Source organism: Ammodytes marinus (genome assembly GCF_949987685.1).
Source record: "Ammodytes marinus genome assembly, chromosome: 13".
Classification (NCBI taxonomy): Eukaryota; Metazoa; Chordata; class Actinopteri; order Uranoscopiformes; family Ammodytidae; genus Ammodytes; species Ammodytes marinus.
Window position 1 is genome coordinate 23,569,100 of NC_137217.1, and position 19,450 is coordinate 23,588,549.

General features: G+C 41.6%; 2 protein-coding genes across 2 annotated transcripts; one reads left to right on the forward strand and one right to left on the reverse strand.

Moving 5' to 3' along the window:
* Window positions 1-6,975: 6,975 nt before the first annotated feature.
* rps19 (ribosomal protein S19) lies at window positions 6,976-13,006 on the reverse strand. Its single transcript, XM_080039177.1, has 6 exons — window positions 12,941-13,006; window positions 12,114-12,184; window positions 11,821-11,921; window positions 10,885-11,068; window positions 9,341-9,395; window positions 6,976-7,064 (listed from the first exon to the last, which is right to left on the reverse strand). The coding sequence occupies exons 1-6, from the start codon at window positions 12,989-12,991 to the stop codon at window positions 6,999-7,001; spliced, it is 528 nt and encodes a 175-aa protein (XP_079895303.1). The 5' UTR covers window positions 12,992-13,006; the 3' UTR covers window positions 6,976-6,998.
* A 2,957-nt stretch (window positions 13,007-15,963) lies between these two features.
* Window positions 15,964-18,423, forward strand: LOC307259973 (adenosine receptor A1; the record flags this gene model as incomplete). Its single annotated transcript, XM_080040069.1, has 2 exons — window positions 15,964-16,343; window positions 17,553-18,423. 2 exons carry the CDS (start codon window positions 15,964-15,966, stop codon window positions 18,421-18,423), a joined length of 1,251 nt encoding a protein of 416 aa, XP_079896195.1.
* Between the last annotated feature and the right edge of the window lie 1,027 nt (window positions 18,424-19,450).

The following is a 19,450-nucleotide window of genomic DNA, read 5'->3' on the forward strand; positions in this document are numbered from 1 at the left end:
AGGCCTAATAAATGTAATTGCATTTTTTTTTTACAGTCAAATGTTTGTCTGACAAACTGTACTTGTCTTAGTTATACACAAAGTTGTTATGTGCAATCGGGGATTATTGGACACATCTGGGTGCACTTGTGTGATTAAGATAATCTGGCAAAATAAGTCATTTCCGCAATGATAGAAGAAGTAATCAGATCCTTTAATTCTGTAAACGTATATAATAAGTAAAATTGCTGCTTAAATGTACATTAATAAGGAAGTATTCTCTACTAAATGGACCTAAAGTATCAGATGTTAAAGAACTCATTAGGCAACACAATAGCTTGCCTCAGTGATAAACTGTATCGTGTGTCAGTCTGGTTGTTACTGTTGCTGAAAAAAGACTGAGATAGGCTAGCATTAATGTCGTGGCTGGTCAAAATAAAGAAACTTCTTCATCCGTTAGGCAATTTAATTCTAACAATGTATTGTATTTATTATGTCGATGTAAATCTGCACAGTACCTATACTGTAGTAACTCCAGCTATACGATAAATGTAGTGCAATAGGTTTCAGTTTAATATGTGCCTGTTTAATGTACACACCCATGTAAAACACAGCAAATGGCTGAAAAGGGCAGAAAAATAAATCTGATCTGAAGATTGTTTTTTTTTAATTGAAAACTATTTTGATAGATGAAGTTCTTGGGACCTGTTCACATTTCACAAGTCTGCAGCTTAGCTTAGCTTAGCTTAGCTTAGCGAAGAAGAAAAACAATGTAAAGTGGAGTAAGTTAAATAATATTTGAGGACTGTTACCACTGGTTTTTATTGTAAAAAAATACTAATCATTTTCAAAGCTAAATATTTCATAAACTATGAAAGGTAGAACATGTTGAATATGAGCACACATGCTTAAAGATGTGGACATTCTGATTGTTGAATCATTTCTGTGTCTCAAGGTGGGTAGCAGTAGTCGACCGAAAAACAGCTGCATCCTTTGATTATACAAAAAGCTTTAATAAGGTTTCCCCCTTAAAATAACAGAAAATATTGCATTTGATTCCATGTTTGATATGATATAAAAAGAGAATAGAAGGGGGGGGGGGGTAAAGCATACCATCCTTTTTTATGAGAGGCAAAGCATGACACAATGGCACTGCAAGACGCTGAGGGCTTTTAGTCATGATGAAGTAGGGTGAAGCTGGGGGAAGGGGTGGCTTAGTAATGGTACTGAGGGATAAAGGATGAAAGGGGGATAGGGGAGAGAAGATAGCAGGAAAAAAGGGGAACACAGGCTTACAACAGGCAGGTTGAAAGAGGAAGATCATTAGAGCGATGAAGTGAGAGTCTGGGGGATTGTTTAGATTGGAGGTGGAGGAGGAGGAGGAGAGTGGGGCTTGGATTCAGTGAAAAAGGAAGGAATGAGTTTGAAGAGTCAGACAATATTTTCTTGTCAGACTGAAACTTATCTTAAAAGGTAAAACAAGAAATGTTTAAATATTTAAAAGTCAAATTTTTCCCATAAATGACAACCGCAAACGAGACCATCAGTGCAAAAGAATTCTATTTGTATATAGTTTTACTTAATGCCTTTGTCATGGATACACTCCCTGGGAACAACAGCTGGCATAGTAAAAAACACTTCCGCTTTTGTCCAAAGGGGGTGCAAGAATGAACACATACTGAAAGTTCCTCGGAGCACCTTTAAGTTTCAAAAATTGCCGTATGACATAATATTCTACAGCCATGCTAGGGTCCTCTGTGAGTCTGGTACGTGAGCTTAATGCTTAGCCTACATTAGCATGCTAACATTCAACGGTGATGTTGTTGTTTAGCATGGTTTAATGTCTACACCACTAAACTATGTTTGCAACACACACTACAGCTGTGGCTGATTGGAATGGCATGGGTTCTGTAGTTCTCTGGTCATTTACCTTACCTTGTGAGTATCTCACAACATAGATTTTTGTGACCATATGAAAGCACTAGGCCTACATAAAAAATGCAGGAGACCAAATTCAAACCATACACTGGGGACGGTGGATGTGTGTACCATATTTCACAGCATATCTTCCGGTAGTTTTCAGGATATTTCAATACATAATTTAAAAAGCCAGCCTCATTGCCCTGGAGGAAAAGTTAACAGGATATAATATCTGGGCAGCAGTGGGCACCATTGATATCTGTTCTCATATTTGTGTCAATGCTTATAATAGATGTATGGATATTTGACAAGACAAATGAAAACTTGCTCTGCCTGATTGTGGATCGGGAGAAAAAAAGTTAAGGGTTCGCAAACTTCGTTAAAATGTATCCTCAGGGGGGACCATGGATATCGGTTGTACATTTCATGGCAATCCCTCCAGCAGATGCTGACATATTTCACCCTCAACCACAAATGTCAACTTCATGGTGGTGGCTCTCTCCCGGGGGCTATGAATGTCTGTGCAAAATCTCAAGGCAGTTAATCTAGTAGCTGTTGAGATATGTCATATCTGTGGAGGTAAGATTGTAAAAAGACACAATAATTGCCACAACCATTTTATTAACTCTAAATTGACCAGTGGCTAACTGCTGCAGCCACTTCTTATTTGTTTTTTGTTGAAAACTGCTAGTGAAAACTGATCACTTTGATTTTGATTATCCAGTACATGTATATCCTTAATTGATTCAATGATCTTGCCACACGCTCTTTACCAGGGTTTGGAGATACAGTAAATTAGTCTGAAACCGATTTTCTCCAGCTTGTCACTGCCCGGAAGCCTAAAGTGAACAATTTTCCAGTCAAGTGCTCGTGTTTACAGTAAATCCAACATGCCGCGAAAACTTGGTATAAGGTGAGTGCAAGGTCAGCCCTAAGCAATCATCGTAAAAAAAAGAGCATTCTAAATAGGATCTCAGCCATCTTCTCCTGCTTGTACGAAACTTAGAAATCTATATTTTTCGACAGTATAATAACACATGAGAAAGGGCTGTCGAAACACCTGCATACACTGCAGCTTGCCAAGTGAGTTAAAGCGGGTCTGTTGGTTAAGTTCATACATGGCGGCTTGGCCAGTGTCTTGACACCTCTGCTTGGCATTTCTTTGGAGATATTTCCTCCCTCCCACAGACTCTTAGACGGATAGCGGCGGGGAGACTGTGAGAGAGATAGTGAAATGATGAAGCACAGAGCTACAAACAGCACTCTCCCTCCTATCTCACTCTGTCACCATGTCAACTATATCTCCACAGGCCCAGTCGGTGTCACACTGGTGTCTGGCTGTCACTCTTTTGTTCTGGGCTGAAGAAAGCGCAGGGGCCGGCAGCATCAAAGTATGAATGACTTGAAAAGCTGTGATCTGAGAAGTGTGCACACGCGAGCACGGGCGCACAACACAGAAATACTATGGCACACACACACACACACAGTTTGGCTGGCTCTGCAGACAGCATCTGTTCCGTGCCCTGTCATCCTCCCTTTGCACCCCACCCTCTGTGACAGGTGGACGGGATTCAGACTCATGATCTAAGAAGTCACACAAACAACCCCCCTCTCCCCCCCCCCCCCCCCCTCCCCAAGTCAATGACACATGGTGAGTGTTTTCCTAATACGCACACACACACACACACACACACCTGCTGTGGGGCAGTGCAACAGTGCCCTATGGTGCCAGGCAGGCTGAGCGGCGCGTTGCATGTTTACACCACCTGCCTTTAGGATGAGGGATTAGAGCTGACAGCACACAGAAGAACAGAGACACATACAGTAGACAGATGTATAGGAAACCCTGAAACTATCCAAGGAGTCAGCAAGGTCAAACATATCATTTCCCCTCCACACACACATTCACACACTGAAGAAAAACACCAACCCCACCCATCAATCAGCTTTTACACACCCACTGGGATAGATAAGTGTGTAAAGCAGGCTTCTTGTAGCTAAGGAGTTCTCTCACTTAAAATACTTGTTAGAAATACAGAGGGCAGCGGCCCAGTACTACACTGAAGAAACAGCGACCTTTTGGCCTCTGACTAATTTCTATAAACACACTCTTGCAGACTAGGACAGACCCCCACACTAGACAGCATCAACACACACCCTCTACACCACCGGCATACTGCTGTGTTGTGTTTAACCACTGGCATGTAAAATAGTTCGGCTATTCCTTTTCTTTTTACTACAAATTATATTCACACAGACAGAATTAAATAGACACGTTTGTCAAGGCACAACTGAATGAGCCGGAGAGATTCTGAAAGTGTTCAAGAACTGAATAGAAGCAAAGCAGCGATGCATTCGATAAGAAATGTGGTTTATGAGAAAAGCATTGTGTTGTTCGACAGGAAGAGCTGATCTTATCTGGCCAGAGCCAGAAACATATTCTATGGGATCTGTCGGCTCTACCGAGAAAAAACACAGTTAACTGGGAATGCTGGGAAACTTTCTACAGTAGCCTATGACTTGTCTTTCGACAGTAACATGCCACAGGGCATAAGGCTGTGGGTTGACAGTGTGTGTGTGTGTGTGTATGTAGAAGCTCTCCTGATAGTGGTCCTATTTAAGAGAGACTTGTGCGGCGGAGACATTTCTTGGCTATCTGCTGTTTCCAGCCCCGAGGAGGTGAGAGGCAGGTCTACATCCATTCTCGGCGTGATCACGCAGAACTGCCAAAGAATGGGGAGAATGAGTAGGTGCAGCCACCTCCACACACATCCACACAAAGCGTTTGTATGTGCAATTGTTAAAGAGGCTATTGTTCCACATTAATTGCTATGTTGAAAGCTGCTGATAATTACACTGAGCACAAGGACAGCTATGTGCACAAACATATTGAGTGGAACGGAAATTACCCTGACTAACAGCGCACACAGTAACACAAAACACAGGTACAGGGTGCAAACATGTGGGCACACGCACATAGTGGAACAGTAGCCAGAGACCCAACATAGCAGATCTACTCTAGTGGATTCCACACATTTCTCTCAAGGACATGTTTATCCTTCTCTCTCTTCCAAATTACAGGGTAGAAGAAAAGGAGGGATCATGAGGGGAGAAAAGGGGGGCGGGAGAAAGGGATGGGGAGGAAGAGATATAGGTTCAGGTGTTCAGGAACAGCTGGTCTTCGAATGAAAAATGGAGGGAGTGGGGGGACAGGGAGATGAGTGAGAGAATGAGGTGGCGCATATAAAAAACAGGAGATTAATATTTCCTGAGAGACGTGAAGTGACGGATGCTTTTCATAATGATTGACATATAGGAAAGGCGAGGGCCACGTGCTCAGTTTGATGGGGCACTATCTGAACTGTGCTGTACAAACACAGATTGGCCTACAGTTGATGACAGACTGGCAAATACAGCAGTCTCACTGTCCACGGATCAACACATAATGCAAACACAGGAAGCAAGCACAAGTTATCTCTCTCTCACACACAGACACCCATCCACTGAACACAGCTGGCAGTGAACAACAGCTCAGCTCCGTCAGCTAAACACTAAACAATGCCTGCTGGTTACTGTTCCTCAAATCTGGACATTGATGTAACAGTACAAAAGCAATCTGTATTATCTTCAAGGGACACAAACAGATATTTGTGAACCGTGCACTGCTCTTTCCCCCTCACCTCAATTGGTTGTGCTTGTACTTATGTTGCCTCAAGGCTATAGCCAAGAAAGGGAAAAGGCACACACACAAACCTTCACAATTGAAAGTAAAAAGATTGACAGTTTCACAATAAATAAAGCTGCTGAAGATAAACAAAGTCAGAAAAAACAGCTGATTGGATAGATAGATCAAGTGTCCCTTAAAAACTATCTGCTCCTCATATTAAAATGTTAAATGATATGGCTGACTATATAGCCATTTCTTGGAAACAGAGGCTTTCAGATTAATGAAAGGTTCTGATTGCAAGACTTAAAGAACCTTAGAAACAATCACCAAAAGTGCATGTATGTATAGCCCTGATATATATTCTATAGGCTTTGGCACCCTCTACAGGAATTCAGAAGCACCACCAAATTAAAATAAGTCAGTCAGTGGGCTATGTCCAAAGTAATTTGCAAGTATCTCGTTAATAAAGAGCACGATACAAACTTGAAAGAAATTGAAAGTTAAATATTTAAAATGCATACATTTTAATAGACTGATTTTAGATTCAACCATGAACTTACATTAATTCTTACTCTTTTGAGATAAGGCACACCTTAAGATTGCAGTTATGACCTGCATACAGGACACTCATCACCCTAGCATTCAATGCCCTAAGGGTTGGTTTTTCTTAAGTTTACCAAATATCCCAGTTATCTTAGCAGTAACAGTCTAAGTACATTTGTTTGCAATTACGCGGTCAAGTAAGTTTAAGAAGCAGTTGTTGGCAGTTTTAGTCTGTAGGTGGCACTGTGGCCCTGAATCAAACAGCTAAATCATGACATCATACCATACCAGCTATTGAACTACCAACAAGTGTTTATGAAAATGAAACCATCTGCTCATGTTAACTAAACATCCTTGGCTGTCATGGTCTCAAGGATCACTTAAGAAATGATGGACATTGGAAGAAATAAGAGTAAGTTGTAGTGCATGAGGTAATGTGAAAGCACAGTGCTTTCGTTGGTCACTGATGAGAAGCTTTATTAACTATGATGCTAACAGCCTCCAGAAAACCTTTCAAACTGAACCATGGAGTAGGCTTTTGCTGGTTAGATGATGCAAGGATTTGAAAACAAAACTACTAATGGTCAATTGCTGCCCTTTAAACTAAATGACATTTCAACCAGATAGCCAGAAAACAGATTTGGAGGATTTGATGAAGCAGCTTGTTTTCCTCTTGCAAAACACTTTCATTGTTCCATGTTGAAAGTAGCTCATCTGGTCAACCATATTACCCATTCAAATAGCAAAGGCCAAATCAAGCAACGCAATGGACAAAGATAAGCAATATACCTCCAGTTGCCTTTAATATTACTACCAGTGTATTAGGTTCATCTTCATTGTTCACACATGACAAACTGCACAAAGCATTTGACTTTCTCCAAAAAAGATTTTATTCAACAATCGCTGCTGCTGCTGCCGCCGCTTGAATGACCGTTTTCTTGTTTGCAGCATAAACCTGTGGAAAATAAATAATTTAAAAAAACATTTAATGACCGTTAAACCTCGGAAAAAATAGCAATACTGCAGCAACAAAAAACAAACTACACTACGTTAAGAGTTTTTATTAAGTTTGATGTACACATTCAATGTACTTAAGCATTGAAGGACATAAAATACCTGTACAATAAAACATGAAATTTAGCAATTATACTAGAAAAATAGTGAGAACTAAAAAAAGGTACGCTCATTCATTCTTCCCCTGTTGAAATGTGATGCCTCCCCTCAAACAATTCCAGACCTTGAATATCAAAACCTAAAGTTAATGACTTAAGACTTTGAGGATCTGTGGGTACCCTGCATTCATAAGTTAAGTAATGCAGGTGAGGTGTTGCAGTATCAACGATGTCTTCTAATCAAAATCCAATTACTTGCTTCAGAAAAATTGTGTTTTAATGTTTTCATCGTGCTGCTATAGTTGGTGCAAATGAGCCAAACAATTTAAACTAATTTGAATCAGTTGCAATCTAATCTAATCGTGTATTGTTATATTGGCTATTTACTGTGTACATTTTCTCTCACCATATTAAAGGCCAAACAATATCGTGTTGAACAGAAATATGCTATTTAAGGGAGTATATCAAAATGCAATTTTTAAGGGACTTAAACATTGTTTGAAATAAAAAGCATCCCTTTAAAAACAAAAAAGGATTCGACACTACTGCCAGGCTGTGCTCAAGTCTGCTCATCTGCATAGTGCTCATTAGCATGGGTAAACAGGGAGAAAACTGGTGCCATACGGTGGACCTGCCAAGCATGAAATTCCCTCTTCGTGTTTACCCCTTTTACCCTTGGATTATCACAACGCTGCTGCCTCTCCTGATTTTGACAAGGCCCAACTGAGATTTTTTTTTTCTTCAGTAAAATGCCACATAAGACAACACATTTGCCCACAGACACGTGCTGTGTACTCATGGCAACAGACAAGGTGTTGCATCAAAGCAAAGGGATGACATTTTGTTTTGATCACTCATGCTTAGGTCAGCATCCAGAGTGCACCTCAACATCACATAAAATGCTACTGTATGTCATACAGTCCGGCACCAAAAAGAAAGTTGCTTGGCCTTATTAGGCTGCAGTGACATCCAGTTAATGGCAAATAAGACTGATTTAATGATTCTGAGCATTTCAAATTCTAGCAGTAGGTTAGACCAGGCTTTAGCAGATACTTACTCAGCCTTCGGGGTTTTAATTAATGAAACAAATTGAGGCAGAGGTGAGACAGGTTGTGTGGGTCTCAATCCTTAGCAACCAGAAGAAAATGGTCTTTAGCACAACACAGACAGTAGCTGCACTAAGGAAATGCTCTTATTGTAACTTGTAGGTTAACATTAACCATCAGACTACACAGCTGGCATGATAAACCTCTTAATATTTACTGTATAAAAGGCACTAGGGGTGTGCACGTGTAACCGTTTAGTAAATCATAACCGTTTGGGAAAAATCAATAAACGGAAACCGTTTTTAATTTTTTTTCAAATTTTAAATTTTCCCTTTTCCAAAGTTTATAAAAATTTTCTGGAGACACGCATTTATTGATTTTACATCACTAATAAACTAATTGGGGATGATAAAAGCTAGTCTGCCTTATCGGTCTGTCCCTCGGCGAGTGTGTGTCTGTGTGAGAGTGTGTGTGTGTGTGTGTGTGTGTGTGTATCGGCGCGCACACACGCGCGGGGAGTCGCCGTGCTGGGGCTCGACTCACAGCCACGGACGAGTGATGAAAGATAACCTAAATATTAAAGTTACTCGGTTGTCGTGAACTACGCTTGTAAGCAGCCCAAACTTTATAACACCTGTTCAACCTGCATAAACGTGGACATGTAGAAATTTGTGCGAGAGGCTATATTAATCAGGAAATTAATGAAGGGCGATAATGATGGCGCACATGACAGGCGAACTTGTGTGTGTGTGTGCCATGGACCTATTATAAGAGGTGTGTAAACGAGCGTAGTTCAAGTCAACTGTGTGTTTACAGGCGAACGAACGCGTATGTGTGTGTATATGCGCGCGCCTTCAAGACGGCGGGCGCACGAGGACAATGACGTCACGGTTAACCGTGTACATGAAAAAAATCCAGGGCACAGGTATTAAGTCAAGCATTGACAGCTCTAACTAGAAAGATTATGCAACTATGTATAATATTGCTGACTTTTTGCTAAAATCCTGGTACTCAATTAATGAAGTTATGTGTGCACATTACCACAATATTTATAGAAAGCATTAGTTTCTCACCTGGCCAGCAATTCTATCCAGGTCTCGGGTTCCCTGGGCGGTAAGTCTGCGACCACTGAGGGAAATGGAGAGAAAGCAAAAGATGTAAACAAGAAAATAATGGAACATACTAGAATACATCAACATACATAACTTGGTCAGAGATCAATACAAGAAATGCCTCAGTCTTCAATAACTTCTTTCTAACATATTAACAGTGTTGCAGTCAGGGAAAACCACATATCAATTCCACATCCACACAGCCAAAAAAAAAGTCATTATTAACCCCAAACCAAAGGCAACTCAAAATTGATTTTTTTTCCTTGCCCATAAAGTGTATGGAAAACTACCGACCGACCGACCCTTTAGTGGTGCACAATTAATGTACTAGCACGCGCGTGTGCTTTTGCATGGTCATAACTGCGCGAAAGGCCGCGATCCGCAGTAAATAAATGTGCACGTGTCTCCAAGCGTTTCTCTATCAGCTGCTCTGTGTATGCAGCTTTGCGCGTGCGATTGTACCGCAGTGCGAGTGTGTGGTCCATTATTTGTATTTAGTGCGTCTGCATAATATTGCACCAGTAGAACTTTGCTTTGTACTATCTGCATGTTTGCACAAAATGTGTACCTTCACATAGCAAACAAAATTGCACAACTGTAAAGTCAGTGTCTGTAGTTATTTTGTATTCAAATAAGCAGTTGTTTATTTCTGTACTGTGCATTGGCATCTTTGAGCAAAATACAGCCAAAATTTTCGCCGACCCTGGACAGTGACCCCTTGACAAACATTTTTGGGGGGAAACACTGTAAGGTGTTGCACTTAGAGTAGCCTACATTTATTTCTATGTTTTTTGATAAGCTGTTGCACTCTTAGTAAACCTAGGCCTACCTGTATTTTGATAAGCTGTTGCACTTAGAGTACATTTATTTCTATGTATTTTGATAAGCTGTTGAAGAGTTAACCTATTGTGTTTTCCTGAACTGATAAGATTGTTAAACACTTAAACAGGCAGCCTATGTTAATCAAATAGGGATTTTTTTGATAAGCTGGTGAACTCTATTTGATAAAATAAAGACAATATATGCACTCCTGTGTCATTGTAGTGTTTTACAGTATATGTAGCTATTGATGTGATGCTCATCAATTTTAGGCATTTTTTCTGGCCCCTCATTTTGGGTCATTTCCACCAACCGGACCCCATTCAAAACTAATTGAATAGCCCTGAGCGTATATAGCGTATGTATTTAGGTTTCAGTTATCTGGCATCACTTTTTTCCTCCATCACGGTTCAACAAAGTTTGCACTGCAGAGGGGAAATTGTGCACTATGTATGACAGTATTGCAAGAAAGAGTGACATTTGCATTTTTGACTGCAGGGGGTTGCAACTACCCTGTGTCCACAGTAGCCCCAAAACCACCACGTCACACAAAAGCCAACTAATATGTGCAGTCAACTTTGTTTTGATAATATATAAACATCCGAACAACTGAACGAAACCCACAGAACAGTCCAGAGTACTTTAAATGTACAATCTAGTAGATCCAATTGGACAGAAGCACTCACCCATTGGGATCCTTCTCAATCATCTTGAGCAGCTCGAGGGACTGCAGAACCTTACGAGCCACGTTCTTGGACCCTGCGCTGTAGTGGGCAGGACAGACTCCGTTCCTCTGTCGGCTACCGTAGATCTTGGTCATTGAGCCGACGCCGGCACCTCCACGGAGGTACAGGTGGCGCACCGTGGATGCTGTGGGATCAGAAAAGATGAGGGTGTTAAGCACCATCAGTAGTAATACACTGCACATTTCAATCAGCTGTTGGAGCAGGGAGCAGTCTAAAATGTGCAGGACACGTGGTCAGGAGAGGATTGAGAAACATTGTTCGAGGAGGCTATATAATTGGCTGCAAAGTTGGCAGGGACCTTTGTTTTTCAGCATGAATGAAAGCACCCTTTAACAGCAGGGTATGCACACACACGCAAGCGGTAACTACATTGGGGCCAGTATGTTACACATTTGCCTGTCCTTGGTTTAATGGACAAAACTCAAGGAATTTGTATTTATGTATTGTATCAGTGGTAGTCTATTCAGCAGTAAAGTTAATTCAAATACATATTTTGGTGTTAGTGTGCACATGCCTAACACAAGCTTCAAGTTATTCAAAAGCTGATCCGGCACCAAAAGCCAAATAAGTGTTATTAATGTTAAGTAATGTTCTTCACTTAGGCTATCATCCATTCTTGAAATTTAAACATTTTGTGGGCCACTTGAAGGCAAATTCAACTGAGTATCAATCCCAGCAGGGTTTTATTCAAGTAAGCATTTATAATTCCTTCAACCACCTTGTGAAAATTCAAAACTGCCCTTAAATGTTAGGAAATGCAGTAAAGCTCTTCAAGCATCAGCATTGGCATGTGGTTGAATAACAAGTCCGATATCTAAATATCAAAGTGACACCACGGCTAGTGGAAACCCAAAATGAACATGTTATTGGACCTACCGGCTCTAATGTAATACCAGTTCTCATCACTTGGAGCCAGTTCCTTGTGTTTGCCCAGCTTGACCAGGTCCACCCAGTCAGGCACCTTCAGCTTTCCTGACCTGAGGAGAAGAGGAGTCTGCATGAACTAAACCACAACAGGATCCCATAGAAAATACTTGCTTGCCATGTGGTGTGGTACTCTTTACAACTAAGCTTCATCGTTGTAAATGATGTGCAGAACCAAGAAAACTAGCTTTACTATACATTTGTATTGGAATGCCAAGAACGAGAGTAGTATGAACATAACTCACTTCTTCAGGAAGGCCGACAGGGCACGGACAAATTCCTGCTGGTTGACGTCTTTCACTGTGACACCAGGCATCTAGATGAGATGATACAAACGTTACATTAAGTATCGACATACACAAGGAATAGACCACCGACTCATGAATGTAAAGTTCTTCCTTCAGAATGGGACTGTACACGGTCTGGTAGCAATAACACATTGTATAGTAATACAGATTTTGGTAAGGACTATTTTAAGTGCAGTCTGATTAAACGGCTGCGATTGTGTGTGCGACAAGCTCAATTTAACGTATTGTGGTTTCGAAAGGAATGCCAATTTATCGAGCCAAGCAGAAAGCCAACACTTTTGGGATGGAACAAGTGTGGGTGCTCTCGGCTACACGCTTTCAACCGGCATTAGCTTGCCTTGAAGCACAAGAGTCGGCGCTAACTTCAAGCTAACAATCACGTTTCGGGACATATCTCATTCAGTGGTTATATCAGACTATATAAAACACAACTAACTGAAATCACACAGCCCTGGAAACAAAATCGGTTTGGCAATAATGCATCATTATGTACTACAGCGATAGATATAAAACTAAATCGGGAACGCTAGCCATTAGTTAGCAGGCCTCAACGAGGTAGTATGGGGGCAGCCATTACCCAGAGCTATACTATAAGCGCAATATTGAAGTAAAAACTAAGCAAACGCATCCAATAACCCCACAAAAAGCTCAACCACTCTAGAAAGCTGTACGTTATATTCTACCAGATTACGTTTCGAGGGCAAACTGTTAAGATTTGAAGCTATTTAGAGTCTTATAAACGAGGACAAAAAACAGCGCTTTACCTTGCTTGTGGACAGCGAAGGGAAGAGGGTGGAAAGGGGTTTCCAACCCATGTTAAAACGGGCAAATCTCGTTCCATCACGCGAGACAGGAGCGTTGTTTTTTCCACCGATGCCTCTCATCCGATCTCATCACTTTGTAATTGAGACAGATAACAACTTCTAACTTGAAAGGTGCTTCCACAAATAACTATTAAATATGTCTATAACAGTCACATTTTTCCTCTGATGACCATAAATTACATGTCATAACAAATGAGACCATCAGTGCAAAAAATGCTATTTTAATATTATTTTTCTTAATGCCTTTGTCATGGCCTATAGTCTCTATATATAGGCCTACGCTCAAGCAGGAACTATAGCTGGCGTAGTAAAAACACTCCCGCGTTTGTCCAAAGGGGGTGCAAGAATGAACAAAAACTGAAAGTCCCTCGGAGCACCTTCAAGTACTGAGATGTCCCATACTGAACACAATACAAATTGTAGCCTACTGCTTGAATATGAAGCAATTAAAGGTTGATCTGTAAATAAAATCAAACAAAATGAGAGAGGCAAATTATTTTTATTTTTTAGATAGGCTAGGCCTTTTCAGCTAGGGGCCTTAGGCCTATAGGCTACAATAACTGTATCCACACATATAGTTTAATAAAGATCCTAACGTGTATTATAATTCTAGTAGTTTAATCTGTATTCACACATGCCCTCCTCATGCATGGTCTCTAACCCGAACCCTAACTTGTTTTTTGAGAGCCTAAAATAGATAACTGGGGACACTAAAATAGACACAGCACACAAAGCTCAGTTTTCAACCAAATTGTAATTGGCGATAGCTCTTTGTGTCTTTTGTATTATCATTGAATCAACTGTCAAATATCACATGGAATAACATGAATAATGTAAAGTAGCCAAAAGTTAAGTCTCCATATTCTTTATTGAGAGCTTGAATTCCCTCTGTAGGTGTAACAGCAATAAAGCCAATACACTTAATTTGTTTCAAACACCACTGTTCATCTGTATCACCTCCAACTCATGCCCACTCCATCAAAATGCACATTGCATTCACATTTAAGAGAGAAAGAAAACAAAGAATATGCTTTATGCTTTATGTATGTGTCCATGCTCATATGTGTGGCTGTTTACCTTTACATATTTCCCTGGCTGACAGAGGTGGTGTTGCCCTTTGCACATCTTAGATGGAAAGGGCAGCCATGCTCCAACATTGACACAATTGATATGTTTACAGAGACACAGGAGCGAGATAGAAGGCAGGTGGATAAGCAGAGGTTTATGAATCCGGGTTTATACTCTGTCAGTGTGGGCAGACAGTTTAGAGTGAGAGGAAGAGATAGAGATCCTGGAGGGAAATAAAAAAGGCCAAGTCGTACAGGGGATATATTATTTATAAAGCTAATAAACTACGTGGTCGCAGGGCTTCACACCAGGTAACTGTATACCATTTTTATCCTAATTTACTTATTTGACATTACATCAATATCCAGGCACCCCGGACTCTCCTCGCTAGGACCATGCTGAAATGTTTGGCCGTATTGCTCGAATGTTGTTTCAAAGAGCGTAATTGATTAATTAAGGCAATTAATTACACTGGGAATGACCAGCCTCCAATTTGAATTGAAAACTCTCACAAGGTGGATTAAACTCCATTAATTACTTCAGTAAATCAATTTGGCTGAGGCCCCTTCAAGTGGTGAGACAGGAGACAACTTTGGAAAAGGGATTATGACGCTGTATGAAGAGGTTATTTGAGTCAGTCGTGATTATTATGGAAGAGTGACTGACGACTAACACCAAATGTTCTGAAAAGGTCAAACTAATTACGTGGAATGGACAGGTGTCGTAATGCTGCGGCAAGTCTGTTATTTCAATATTCGCCCAGGACGCTGTATGCATGGGCTATTGTTTGAAAATGCACGGAAATTAGCTGCCAATCATCTCTGAATGCATTTGCTGGAAATTGCTCATCTGGGGAGCGCGCGCTTTGTGTGATTGATTGTCAGTGTTCATGTATTTACCCATAAATGTCTAGGAATATTTGTGTTTCAGAGTATGCGTGTGCATATTACGCATGGTGGGCCAGAAGGAGGGAGAGAGGGAAAACTAAGACAAAGAAAAAACCCCACTGTGTTAACACTATGTTGCCACCCAGCTTGGTGCTTGTTGCTTTGTTTGCATGGTGCTCACATCCCTCAGTGGAGAAGTTCTGTCAAGTCTGCTCTGGCCTGACCTTTTCACTCTCCGGACACGTTTACAGCTCTCCAATACATTTCAAGATATCTACTCTCTACCATGCTCATCTCTCTGGCACGAACATCACACATACTCTGTCCTTCCACACATGCGCTTTATTCTTGTCTTGCAGACTGTTTTTATTATTCTGACCTACACTCCTGTACGCCTTATGCTTCACTTCACAATTTACTTCACCCCTTGTCATTTGGTTCTTATTTGTATTCCCTTTATTCTTTGTCTTTCTCACGTTAACTCTGCAGGGGTAGTATTTGCTGAAACAGCCACATGGGAACATATAGGGCAGGAATGGCAGCTTGTGTTGTAGTGAATAAACCTGTTATGACCCCTACACATTATAAGCCAACCTGAATTATCCATGTATACTGTAGCATGGGTTGAGCACAATTGAGCAAATAGGGGGTCACCAACTGATTGGAACAATGACTAGCCCTTTAAAATATTTTTATTTAATTTTCCTAGGCTATATTGACATGGAAGATATACGAACAGGTAGGCCTACTAAATGAACTGTTGAGACATAATCAAAGAAAAATAATTGCTATTTGGTTAAGTATACACTTTTATAGCCATAGTAGCCTAAATGTCGGAGGAGGGGGTATATGTCAAGTTTGGTCACCCATAGGCACGCTACAGGATAATACGGGTCTGATACTCAGCCATGATAAAAAAGACAAAAATGTAGTGATATACAGTATATATTTTATTTTATTTTATCAGCTTCTCTGTGTCCCTTTTTTAATTCTATATCTTTCCCAGACATGGAATTCATGTGGCTGTATTCCCTGTGCGAGTGCGGGGTATCGGTCTCCGTACTTGTGTTGAGCGTGCGGTTGTGCATGGCGGTCAGCAGCAGTGGTGGTGGCGCAGTGGGAGACGTCCAGGAGAGAAGCCAAGGTGCCAGCAGCTGGCCCCAACCCGGCAGCGTGTCCTGCTGTCTGCGGCTGTGCCTGGGCTGGGTGGGGGCTATTGGGGGCGCGATCGGGGTCCCTGTGAGCGTGTTCCTCAACCTGCGAACCCCACAGTGTCTGTACACTTGCATAACCCTGGTGTGCTGCCCCCTGCTGGTCAGGCAGTTTACCATGTTCCTGTTGATGCTGCTCACACTGGACGCCCATCTGCAGCATCACTTGGCACACCGGTGAGTCTTGAAGAAGAAAGTTAAATTATAGCTTAAAGGTGCTCCGAGGAACTTTCAGTTTGTGTTCATTCTTGCACCCCCTTTGGACAAAAGCGTTAGTGTTTTTACTACGCCAGATGTAGATCCGTATACCCTTGAAAAAGGCGTTAAAAAAACGATATAAAAATAGCATTCTTTGCACTGATGGTATCGTTTGCTGTTACATGTATTTTTAGATCAACAGAGGAACAATGAGACGGTTTCAGAAATATTTAAAAGTTCCTCGTGGCACCTTTAAAGCAGTCGACAAATAACTATACAAATCCTATTTGTGACTTAAAGTGGAAAAGTGTCAGATATTAACATGGTACAAATGAATACCGATTAGACACTTTATGATAGATTCATGAGATTTGTTCAGGGAAGTATAATAAAGCATCACGTACTGTTCATTTCAATGAGATACAATGCTTTTATGCTTTCTTGTCTGTGCGTGGGAGAGGATGAATATGTGGGTGGGAAGAGTCAACGCTCTCAAGTGTGCTCTCAGCAGTAAAGAACGAAAAATCGATGTAAGGGTAAAAGAGAAAAAAATAAAAACACTTTACACAGGATTCACAATTGTACGAAATTGTATGTTGTATGTTACACAAAACAGGCTGTTTGTTCAGTGCTCCTAAGGCTGTTTTTTTTTATCACAAAATGCTTATACTGCCATCCGAGAGACGTGGGTAAGTAGCCTAAGTATAAATAGGCTCTGTGGCTCTTAGTTGTTTGATTGACAATGACCTATAAATCCAGCCTTTCAGTGGAATAGAGTCAGCATTATGTCTTTTTTTATTAATGGTCTCCATTTGCTTCTTACCCAGTTAGCCAATTTGTCTAAGTAGGATGAAGATTTTTTTTGTGCACCACATCCAAAAGTATTTTCACGAGCAGCCATTTGGGGTCAATTAAGGAGCCCTCTCACATCATAGCAACAGCACATCTCTCCCAAAAGGTTTGCCAAAAGTCAGAGATGAACTGCAAAAGTTCCCTAGGATCAAAGTGAACCATTTTGTATGTTTAGGTGTTGGTGATAGATGGGTGTTGAGGCCGGTGTATGGGTCTAGACACTTTAAAATGACTCGGTTCATTTCATTCTTGAGTTTAGGACATTTGAGTCTGCCTGTTTAAGTTTAAAATTCAAATATGTCCACCGTCCTCCACATGTTCATGTGAACTCTATAGGTACACCTCAGTGATGACCCGTCAACGCGCGGTGTGTGTGGTTCTGCTGTGCTGGGTGGGCTCCGTCCTGGCCTCCTTCGCCCAGTTCATCGGCTCCGACAACCTGGACACGAGGAGGTTTGGTGGTGGCAGCGATACGGACACAGCTGGCCTGGGTCTGAACGGCAACTGGACCTCCTCTATACCCCACCTCACCCCTGCCCCGCCCCCTAAGTACCACCAGGAACGCAAGGTCATCGGACAGTTCCTTCCCTACGGAGGCTTCCTGTCAAAGTTCTACGTGGAAGACACACACAACTTGACCTACGCCCAGATCCACAGCAGCCACTGGGGAGTGTGCGCCACCGACACCATCCTCAGTCCCCAGTTCCTAGTCTACGTCCACGGGGTGACAGTGTTCATTCTCCCCTTGCTTTGCCTGCTGGCCGTTTACCTCGACATGCTACGCGTCAAGCCCAGCAAAGAGACTCCTTTTATTCACGCGGGCGACCCCTCAAAACAGGACTCCCGGCGGGTTCGTTCCCTGGCTCTGTCCCTCTCCCTTTTGGTTCTGCTGTGCCTGCCCATCCACATCATCCACGCTCTCTTGCTTTTCACCCCCGATACCCATCTTCCTGCCTGGGCTCATGCAGTCGCTGTGTTCCTCTTCCATCTCTACAGCCTGGTGCCACAGATCCTCTTCACTCCTCCTAAGACAACAGTGGGGCAAGGTCTTGGGTCCTTTCCCCTTTCTGTTCCCCGGCACCTTCCACCTGCAGTGGCCTCTTCCAGAGGAAAATCTGTCCGCTTGGCCCTGCGTGAGGCAATGCAGGCAGCTCCATGGTCTTCAGCCAAACACTCCCTTAAAGCCAAAGTCTGCCCGGAGGTCTGAAATTCCTGACGACAATGGAAGACGTGAGCAGGTGTTTTTTTTTTTCAACAAAGCTTAATGAACCTCAAGCACTGCAATTATATTCTCTGATTAGCCCACATGTTCCATGTTTTGTTTTGTGTACATGAGGAAAATAAATCTAGTGTTTGAAACAAACAGCTTGCAGCAGGCTGAATAAGAGTAAATATAGTATGTTCCTTGTTTGTTGTTAGCTCTTTTAACTAATCAGCAACCTTGTGCACAGCCGTTAGGAAATAACTCACAAATGAAAAGGCCAGTTAATTATCAGGTCCCGCACCAAATGTCAGTGAGAAAATGAAGTCTCCGGATGAGCATTGCAATCCTGTTCACATATGTCTGATTTATTTTCAATGCCCTTCCTATGGGTCTTATTCTAAGCCTGTTCTAAGTATCCGCTAAGCCAACCCGCCAGTAATGTAGATATATGAGTGACAGCGTTTAATTAAACATGCAGTAATAATAACACAGTGGTCCAGAGAGGACGCAGCATTGTTGGGGAAAACATCATTAACCTGATTATGACACAATCTTCATGGTTGTTTTGATTAAACTTGTAAATACAATGTGATACTCTCTCCTAATAAAAAGGGCCTTGCTCGCACTAATTGGATTGTTCATCTTGAACCGTGTTGGAGTAAGAAATCACTGATGGAGTTAAAAGGAAGGAAATTCATCTCTCTGCGTGTAACATGGGCGTGGCCTTTTAACTTCACTTGCTCTCTTCTTTTTGCTGTTTCTCCTGATCCCAGAGCAGCTCTTTATCTGACTTTCCTCTGGGGGGGTTTGATTTCATTTGAGCTCATATTGTTCGTTGATCATTTTCCAACTCTCTCTCTCTCTGTAAAGTTCTTGTGTCTATTATTCATTTATTTTCTCACACGTCATGTCTTTCCCCAGCTTTCCACCTTTGCTTGAAGAGCTCAAAAAATACACAGTACACCATGTCATCCATCACAACAACAAAAATTATCCGTCTGGAACACATTATTGATAGAGAAATCTGGTA

Bases quoted from the DNA above. Each gene is read 5' to 3' on its own strand.
- rps19 (XM_080039177.1), bottom strand. From the start codon at position 12,991: ATGGGTTGGAAACCCCTTTCCACCCTCTTCCCTTCGCTGTCCACAAGC. The intron at 11,069-11,820 runs GTAGGTCCAATA...CTGATCCCACAG, and splicing joins CTGGTATTACATTAGAGCCG to CATCCACGGTGCGCCACCTG. The intron at 7,065-9,340 runs GTGAGAAACTAA...TATTTTCCACAG, and splicing joins TGGATAGAATTGCTGGCCAG to GTTTATGCTGCAAACAAGAA.